The 10,000-nt window shown below is 41.0% G+C and overlaps 1 protein-coding gene across 2 annotated transcripts in view; it reads left to right on the top strand.

Annotated features, from left to right (window-relative positions):
- Nucleotides 1-2,881: 2,881 nt before the first annotated feature.
- LOC143301434 (uncharacterized) overlaps nt 2,882-10,000 on the top strand; it is a 10,109-nt gene continuing 2,990 nt past the window's right edge. For both annotated transcript variants that reach the window (XM_076615723.1, XM_076615722.1), the window contains exons 1-5: nt 2,882-2,909; nt 4,244-4,430; nt 5,308-5,504; nt 7,787-7,864; nt 9,599-9,734. In XM_076615723.1, the coding sequence (XP_076471838.1) occupies nt 4,268-4,430; nt 5,308-5,504; nt 7,787-7,864; nt 9,599-9,734 (574 nt within the window). In that variant the 5' untranslated portion in view covers nt 2,882-2,909; nt 4,244-4,267. The remainder of the gene's footprint in view (nt 2,910-4,243; nt 4,431-5,307; nt 5,505-7,786; nt 7,865-9,598; nt 9,735-10,000) is intronic.

The following is a 10,000-nucleotide window of genomic DNA, read 5'->3' as shown; positions in this document are numbered from 1 at the left end:
AGTCTATTGTGTTAGGAAAAGCACAGAGACTCTGTTCCGTTTTGAAGAAATTTGCACAATGTTGGTTTGGAAATGATGCCGATATTTGTTTGATTTGCAAAGCATCGTGCTCTACCTTTCATGTTAGACTTACGGCCGCTCCCTCTCTCTCTGCTTTTATTTCTTTGAGGCGATCGATGGTGTGATGGCCTTGTGCCTGTTCTTTTTGATATTCTTTGACTTTTCTGATGATTTCCGATTTTCCTAGATGTAGGCCGCTCGTTGGTGTTGCGTTACCAGCAAGTCTGTCAGCTCGCTTATTTCCCTTAACACCTGCATGTCCCGGGCAGTATGACCATGTGAGTTTTTTAATCTGAAAGTTACGCATTGCCTTGTGCCACTCTGGGCTTCCCATTCCGTTTTCAATTTTCTGTATGAGGTTCATTGAGTCGGTTAGAATCATGGCATGTTGGTTTCCGGGCATGTGTCACAGCTTCAACTTCCATCGTTAGGCTGGAGGTTGTGACTTTGTAGGCAGCATTCTCTTCCCTAATTGTTTTTCCATTTTGTTTCGCAGTGAATCCCCAACCGGATTGGTCTTTGGTGACTGAGCCATCTGTGTGTATGATGATGTCCTCTTCTTTACTGTTTTCTTCTATGAGTAGCTTCACTTCCGCATCAGTTTTGCCCTTTGGCCATTCCCGACAATGTCTTCCTAGAGTGGGTGAAATGGCTGTGTTGAATAGATGGTTGAGGTTTTCGGGGTTTTTCTCCCATTCTTTTGTTTCTTTCAGGTCTTGTAGTCGGCATACTAGCTGGATTGTGTCTTCTGCTAGCCCCATCCATGATCTTCCTCGTCCTAGACGGCTGCCTTTTGGTTCTTTGACTGCGTCATGCAGTGGGCTTTGAGGGTTTTCTAATGCTTTGAAGTAGATCTTGACCTGTTCTAACTTGTTTCTGGCCTGCACTGAAGGAAGGTCAAGCAGGTATCGCATGGTTTCCGTGGGCGTGTCTTTTGTTGTTCCAAGGATCAGCCTCATAGCTTCATTTTGAACTCTTTCTAATTTTAGGAGGTTGCTTTGAGATGGTGTTGTTAGCCCAAGTCCGTAGTCGATCACACTGAGGACGAGTGATTGGTATAGCAGGAATAGGTGGCGTTGTTCAATACTTTTGGTTGCCATTGCTTTTAAGACTGAAAGGCCCATTTTGCATTTGAGAACAGTGTTTTCCGTATGTTTTCTGAAGGTCAGCATCCTGTCGAAGTGTATTCCTAGGTAGCGTAGGCATTCAGTTTTCTCGATCTGAATCCCATCTAATGACACAGGTGGTGGTGATTTGCTCGCGGTTCTGTTGTTGAGGGTGCACAGCAACGTTTGGGCTTTCGCTGGATTGATGGAAGATCCTGTGTCTTTGCACCATTGAGCAATATTGTTTAGTTGTTTCTGGGCGGCTTTAGTTCTTTCCTGAGCATCTTTCGAAGTTTTGAAGACCAGGCCATCATCCGCAAGAGTAAGCACCTGAGCTATTCCATTGTTGTTTAAGTGTAGACATTGTAGAGGACAGGAGAGAGCGGAGACCCTTGTGGCAGTCCCATGGATAGTTTAGAAGGTACAGACATCCAATCTCCGAGGCATAGGACGACGGTTCTTTCCTGAAGCGCTGCTGCTATCCATCTTGTCAGTGTCAAACTTACTCCATACCTTAGTAGCAGCTCCATGACAGGTGCGCAAACTGGACTTTATTGTAGGCATCTTCAAGGTCGATTGCTACTGCTAGTGTTTCTTCTTTTCTTTGAAATCCTTCATATACCTCATATGCAAAAGCAGCTGCGTTTTCCCATGTGGACTTGCCTGTTCTGTAACCACCTTGATTTGAAGGGAGAATGTGCCTGTGTTCAAGATCCCTTGCAAGTTTCCTGGCTATCATGCGTTCCATGAGCTTTCCAGCAATGTTTTGCATGGTTAGGATCCGGTAGCCGCTGCCCTGGCGATGGTCCTTTCCTGGTTTTGGTATGGGTTTTAAGAAACTCTGTGTCCAGTCCTCCGGCACATGTCCATTGTGGAAACTGTTTTGATATAGATTGAAAAGTTTGCTTCTGTCTTCTTCTGATAGCTCCTTGATGTCCGAGTAGCGAACTTTGTCTGGGCCAGGAGCCGATTCTTTCTTGTATTTAGCTATTGCTTCGTTTAGATCATCTATTGTCAAGTCATCATCGGGTCCAGTCTGCATAAGGGTTTGGTTTAACTCCTCAACATATTTCTTTTTCTCATCTAAGTTTCTTTGATCGCTCTGTTGTATGAAACGTTTGAGCAGGGCAGATCTTTTTTCTTCGTTTGTCTTAAGCTTGGTTCCGTCAGTGTCTAACATGTCTGGGGTTGTTGTTGTGCACGTTTTCCCTTCCATGCGACGATAAAATTGCCAGAACTCTGTCAATGTTGTGTCATAACTGAGTGCCTCGCAAAACTGTTTCCACTTGTCATTTTTGGCCTCTTGAGCAATGACTTCAAACTGTTTAGTTTTTTCTTTCATTTTTGTTTCAATATCTGTGTCGGAGAAGGTTTTGTTCTTTCTTTTTGCCAAAGTTTGACAGCCGCATGTTTTCTATCCAGGCTCAAGCCCAATCCTCAATGAACCATGCCACTCAGGCTGATTTTCCCATAGTCCAAGAACAGTCATGAGGTAGCGAAAGAAGCAAACAAATAAAAACAGCGAAATTGATTAACTTTTTCTATAGAGCCTATGCACCTTGTATGCAGTGTCTTCCAAGTTATCTTCTTTTTCATTAAAATCGTTCAAATCAGGTTCACTGATCAAGGGGCTGCATTGGATTAACTTTGACATCCAACAACACAGTTATCTTTCTTGCAAAGGAAGGCCACTCTAACAGTCATTCCTGTTCGAGGGAATGTTTGGTGAGCAACCAGATGAAGGTTTGATGTGTGAGAACTGTTCGTGTCTGCTGTCCATGGATATATGATGTTCTGACGTATTATAACAAATTGTGGAACAAGGGAAGATTCCATATCTCCATTTTCCTCCATTTTCTCTTTCAAAGATGCTTTTAGGCCCGAAACTGAAAAGCTTGCCGTTTTAGGCGTTCGTTACGTTATTTGGACACAGGCTTGTTTCCACTACCAGTACCACCGGCAATAACGTCCTATTTCAGCATCCTAAATTAATTGCAGCTATTGGTTACATTTCCATGGTTTGTGGGACGAATAACGAGAAAAAGCAAGATGGTGGCACGTTTGTTTAGTTACTGAATCTGCATCAAAATTGAGTAACGTAGAAAATAAGAGTCGAAATCCACAGAAAAGAAGGTTTATAACGTCAATTGATGGTAATATCGTTTCATAGATGCACAGAAATTGCCGGTAAAACAAGTTCAGTAACTAAGGATGCTAAAATACCAAGCACCACTTATCAACACACACACACACACACACACACACACACACACACACACACACACACACACACACACACACACACTCAGGTATGCGTACACGCATGCACACACATATTTTTGTGAGCATCAGAATTGAGTTACATCAGTTTTTATTTTATTTTATTCCATTTTTTTCAAAATCACTGACCGTGCCATATCTCTCACGCAGCTGGTCAATTATCATCCACAGGGGGATAAAAATGAATTCTCATCAAATGATACTTGGATTGTAGTGATTTAGACAAGTACATCATGAAGCTTAGATATTATCAGCATAATCTATACCTGTACCCAGTATTCACAACAGTGGCAACTTGAAAATAAAAGGAAATGAGCCAGTGTGACCAATACAAATCTAATTTAAAAAGAACAAAATGTTTGTGTGTGTGCATGTGTGTTATGTGTAATATACATTTGCATAATATAAAGTAATATGATATATATATATATATATATATATATATATATATAGAGAGAGAGAGAGAGAAGAATAAAAGCAACAGCCTTTTCATGTCTTAAAAATTGTATTTCTATAAACTCTGCAGGAACAAATGAACTAAATGTAATCACACACACACACACACACACACACACACACACACACACACACACATATATATATATATATATATATATATATATATATATATGCACACATGTATATGTATATATATATATATATGTATATGTATTATAAAGTGAGAGAGAGAGTGTGTATATATTATAAATATGTAAGAATATGTGTATTATGTTATGTACAATATAATTTTACTGCTTCATTTTAAAAAAATCTCCATTTTTGATACTAACTTTCAGTGATATAAGAGGAGGATCAAAACCATGGCAGACCACAGCCTTGCACACTTGGATGAGATAACAGCAGAGGATGAAAATCGCAGGAACTGTGAGACAGACGACATGCACAGTGTTCTAGACACCTTTATGCAGGCCAGGGAGGAATCATTGGAAGAACTGGTGGGAGGGTTCTTGTATCTCACCATGGGTAAGTGAATCACTTTTTGGGGGGGACGGTGGGGGATGGGGGTTCTCTTGAATGTATAATTTTTTAAGAGCATCTGATGAAACAATGTCTGCTTTTTCTTCAAAAAAAATTTTTTTTAAAATAAAGTTTTCTCTGTTCAGCTATTAGATGATATCAGAAACAGAAACAGAACTAATGAATGATTAAAAGCAAACAGCAGCAAAGAAAAAAAACACAAACAAACAAAAACTACACACAATAAACACTGTTGAATTACAAATTGGTCTCGGTATGTAATAGATGTGCTTTGTGCTGCATATAAACATGTTGTATAAATTTTGTCGTGTTTTTGTTCAATGTCGGCAAAAATAATGACATAGATATCTAACATACATTTAACATTATTATTGTAACTGTGTATTATATATTAGTAGATAGTACCATTCTTTTTTTCTTTTCTTTTTTTAGCACAGTAAAGAACTTGTAATGTCCTTTTTCTTGTATGACTGTGATTGGAAGTAAGGAGACAGGTGAAATGTGATGATGATGAATAAAATATTCTTGCTGATTAATGATGGGTGTATATATTAAAGAGATGAGCAATTAATTAGTATATTTACTTGTTTGAAAATATTTATTTATCTTCAGAGTTGTAGGGCGTTACTTTTTTCTGTTCTCATTTAGAGCAGAGTAAGGAAACTCCTCTCTCTCTCTCTCTCTCTCTCTCTCTCTCTCTGTCTCTCTCTGTGTGTCTCTCTCTCTGTGTCTCTCTCTCTTCCCCCCCCCCCTCTCTCTCTAAAGAGATATATATATATATATATTTAATTATGTGTGCGTGAGAGTGTGTGTGTGTGTGCTTGCTTTACTTAAAGGCATCTGTCTTTCTGAACTGTTTCAGAGGATGTGTGTAAGGCCAGCAGTGCTCCGACAACAGTCTTGGACACCAACGTTTTCAGGGACGGGGGTACAGAGACAGTGACAGTACAGCTAGCCAGTGCACTGGACAGAGTGACGGCCCCTGGACATGGGTTGACAGAGGCTGGAAGCAGGGAGAGGGGAGGCAATGGGGGACAGGATGAAGACCTTGAAGAAGAGGTGAGGTCTGCAAACTGTGTGTTCATTTCTTTCTTTTTTTTCAAAAGTATTTTTGTTTGATTTTAGTTGGTCAACATTTTACAAAGCAGTAAACTGGGATATCACAAAATAATCACTCCTTATTAGGGTTGAGTTTGATTCCGGTAAACGTTAGTTTAGATGAGAAGCAAACAGTGTTAGAAAAAGAAAAACAGCAGGAAGAAAACAGCATAAAAATACACTCATAAGAACATAGATGAACAGACTGACTGGCTGACAGGTTGACAAACAGCAGATGAACTGAATATTGGTTGGATTTTATCGTGAATGGTGTCGCTCATCTGTAATGATTCTTTGCACAATATGTAGGACCCTGTATATTCATGATCAGTGAGCGTCACATCCATTTCAGACTGTGTATAAATGCATGCATGTCACAAGGTGCACTAACTGATGGAAATGTCTAAACACACAGAATACAGATGTTCCTTGTTGCTGTTGGGAGGGTAATGCCCCTTTGTCTGTGCTGTTTTGGCGGCGCTGCTCGCACACTGCTCATCCCTGTTTCTTTACACGCAGCCACACCCGAGTTCATGTTCTGCAGCCACAGGATCCTGTCAGTGTTAGGTCACCACAAGGCCACACAACAGAGGAGACCCTGCGCTGTTGTCGAGTCACTTTGGTGGTGTTCAGTTGTGCCTGTTATGATTCAGCATACACAGGACACCACTTACTATGGCCACTGTTAATGCAAAGACAATAACGCGATTAACAGTCCTGGTGAATCTGCTGACACTGTAGACTTGGACAGGAAACACACCAGAGCCATGGAAGTGTAGAACAAAAAAATATTGAAGCTGAGGTAGCCATGACAGGAGGTCTGGATATTTTTTCCATGTTTTGATGGTTCTTTTCTTTTTATTTCTTTTTTTTTTTTTTTCAATTTAAACCTGAGTTGCATGCAAGTTTTTCGAGCATTTAAGTTGGTTTTTTTACCTTTTGTATTTTATTTAGTGCAATGGATCATGATGCTCTTGCTGCTGCTAAGGAAGCCCAGATCTTATGAATCTTGCGTACATGCATGGCCATGCTTACATGTGTGCACAATAGCGGAGTGGTTAGAGCGCTGGCATCTGTCTGAGGGTCCTGGATTCAGTTCTGGTATCAACACCCAGCAGGTTAACCCTTTGAGCCCTGACCACCGCTTACCAGTGGTGGGGAGGGGTGGCATAATGCCTGGCCACCTGTTGAGCGGTGCGTAAACACTTGTGTCATGTTTTGCTATTGGTTGACTTATATTGAAGAGCCAATCAGAAAAACCGTAATATTCCGACGCCAGCAAACGCAGTACCAACATTGCCACGCCCCCTCACTGTGTTTTGCGCATGTGCTTTGGATAAAAAAGATCGATTTCTACCATGAAGCGTGCAGAGTCTCAACCTGACACGCCTCCTTTGATCAACTGATTCTGCATGCTCAGATTCATTTTCAACAACACTATCTGTAGCAAAATTATCCGATTCGAATTCCACCTCACTATCAGAGTAATCATTGTCATACTCTACTTCCGATAAATCATCAAGCATATCAGTTACTTGCTGCGTTGTGTACAGTTGTTTTCTCGCACGTTTTGTCCCTGATTTCTGCCCTGACGGGCCAGGTTGAGACTCTGCACGCTTCAAGTGTTTACGCACCGCTCAACCGGTGGCCGGGCATTATGTCATTTTTCTCTGCCACTGGTAAAGCGGTGGTCAGGGCTCAAAAGGTTTAATACCAATTATTTGCAAATTTTGGCTCAAGAGCTCAGGCAGAAGGGTTAAAATTGCTCAGGAACTCAGGGCTCAAAGGGTTAAGAATTGAAATATTTCTAATTTTCCAGGTGCATACCTGCAACTGCTTGAACACTCTTCATATGTACATGCATGCAGGTGATGAGCCAAGCGCATTGAAGGTCTTGTAAACCATGTCAGAGTTTAATGGGTTATGGAAACAGAAGTATCCAGCTGGCACAGATCACAACCAGAATCTCACACACTGTCTTCACGTACGCACGCATGCCCACGTACCTGCATTTAAAAAAAAAATTCTTTTCTTTTCTTTTTGTCTTTCATTCCCAAATCAGTCAGCTGTGTTTCCCTGTATTCCCAATCAAAGCAATGTGGTGATGTCGTTGCTTCATCATTTTTCTTTTCATTTTTCACTGTCATTGCACAGCTTAAATGAAAATGAATTGATTGAAGGAGTGAATTGTTGATTCGACTGATTGATAGAATGCATGATTCATTGATTGATTGTTGTCTTAGGTTCTTGAAGAGAGCACCTGCAGCAGAAAAGGCAGTGAAGATGCACTGTTTCGACACAGGCCTGCGTCACTTACAAAGGTAGTGTGTTTTCTGTCGTCTGATTTCTGAAAAGAAGAGGAATCAGCAATGATTAAAGATGAAAACGACAAGGAGCATCGCAAATATTACTGTGATTTTTTTTTTTTTTTTTAATTTTTTTTAAAATACAAAAGTGGTGTACTTTCTGTCATGAGATTTATGTGAAGAAGAAGAATCAGCGGTACTTAAACTCATTCCACTCCAGGACCAGTTTATCTCGCACCATGATTACTTCCCCTATGTACCTGCTATGAGTATTCTTGTACCAACACACTATTCTGATTTAGTTTATTCTTGCTTGGTGCTGTTGGCATTTTGAGCTTAGCCATTTACAGATTCCAGAAGCATGAAAACAAAGCTTTGTTCAACCCAGTCAAATCAGCAATTCTCCATCTATATTCACCTTTTTAGTGAATCGCTCCCCTTCCTTTTCTCTCTCTTTTTTTTTTTTTTTTTTTTTTTTTTAATACTGCTGTGGCCTCATGTTGTTCTGGTCAAGGGGAGTTGTAGCAGGCATGTTGTTGCTGGGTAGAACAAGTGAAAGATGAAAAAGACCAGGAACGTTGCCAGATTTTCTGTGGAATTTTTTTTTTATTTTTTAGGGAAGTTCACAAACAAGAGTCCGCTGACAGTCGTCCATCAGTTTCACCAGTCAGCTAACTGATCTGACTGTAACTGAGCAGTACGCTTTTCTTCTTCTTCTTCTTCTGCGTTCACTCGTATGCACACGAGTGGGCTTTTACGTGTATGACGGTTTTTTCCCCGCCATGTAGGCAGCCATACTCCGTTTTCGGGGGTGTGCATGCTGGGTATGTTCTTGTTTCCATAACCCACCGAACGCTGACATGGATTACAGGATCTTTAACGTACGTATTTGATCTTCTGCTTGCATATACACACGAAGGGGGTTCAGGCACTAGCAGGTCTGCACATGTGTTGACCTGGGAGATCGTAAAAATCTCCACCCTTTACCCACCAGGCGCCGTCACCGTGATTCGAACCCGGGACCCTCAGATCAACAGTCCAACGCTTTAACCACTCGGCTATTGCGCTTTGAATGAGCTCCCTCTCTGGCTCCATCAAATCTCTGCACTCAGTACTTTGATGTCTGGCTTCATGTCCCACCTCTTTCCAAAACAGTTCTCCCTTCTCTCCTTTCCATGTTACAGTTTCTTTAGCTTTTTGTTTACATGTATATTATATAAGTATTGTCTTCCGTTGTTTTGAATCAGAGTTACACATGCATGTGAATAACTGGTGCTTTGATTTTGTCTCTGCACAAGATCAGCAATGCATGATATTTACTATGATTATCATTATTGTTGTAATTATTATTGAAACATGAACCAGCCACACAGCTACTGTCATAACAGAAACGAACATTAGCATCCTTGGCTTTGGTAAAAGTGTTGATGGTGATCCAAGAAAATGTATGTGGATTTGACCAGAATATTGCTTGGACTTTTATTCTTCTTCTTCGTTCATGGGCTGCGACTCACATTCACTTGTATACATGAGTAGGTTTTTACGTATATGACTGTTTTACCCATGCCATGCAGGCAATCATACTCTTGCTTTTGGTAAGGGGGCGTTCGTGGTGGGGGTGCGTGCTGGGTATGTTCTTAAATTGTTTCCATAACCCACCGAACACCGATTTGGATTACAGGATCTTTAACGTGCATACTTGATCTTCTGTATGCGTATATACACAAATGCTGATCCTTCTGTTGACAGTTCGACAATTTTGTGCTGTCGGAGGATGACCCCGGGAGTGACAGAGAGGAGGATCAGAGGAAAGAGGAGGAAGGGGAGGAGGAAGAGGAGGAGGATTGGATGCCCACCTCAGGGTACATGGCCAGTTTTGCTGCAGGTATGACTGTTTTGTTTCGTTTTTCACCTGCAGCCACTAGTGGAAGGATCCAGGCAGACAAAAGTTGTTTTTTTCTGATCAAGTGCAATAATAAACAGTGTGAAATGAAAATTCACACTCACACACACACACACACACACACACACACACACACACACACACACACACACACACACACACACACACACACACACACACACACACACACACACAGAGAGAGAGCAAAGACCGTGTGATACCTGTAACAGTTTAGAAGATGAGATTCA

The sequence above is a fragment of the Babylonia areolata genome, chromosome 27 (genome assembly GCF_041734735.1).
Source record: "Babylonia areolata isolate BAREFJ2019XMU chromosome 27, ASM4173473v1, whole genome shotgun sequence".
Classification (NCBI taxonomy): domain Eukaryota; kingdom Metazoa; phylum Mollusca; class Gastropoda; order Neogastropoda; family Buccinidae; genus Babylonia; species Babylonia areolata.
The sequence above is the reverse complement of the archived record's forward strand: the minus strand, read 5'-3'. Positions and strand labels throughout refer to the sequence as shown.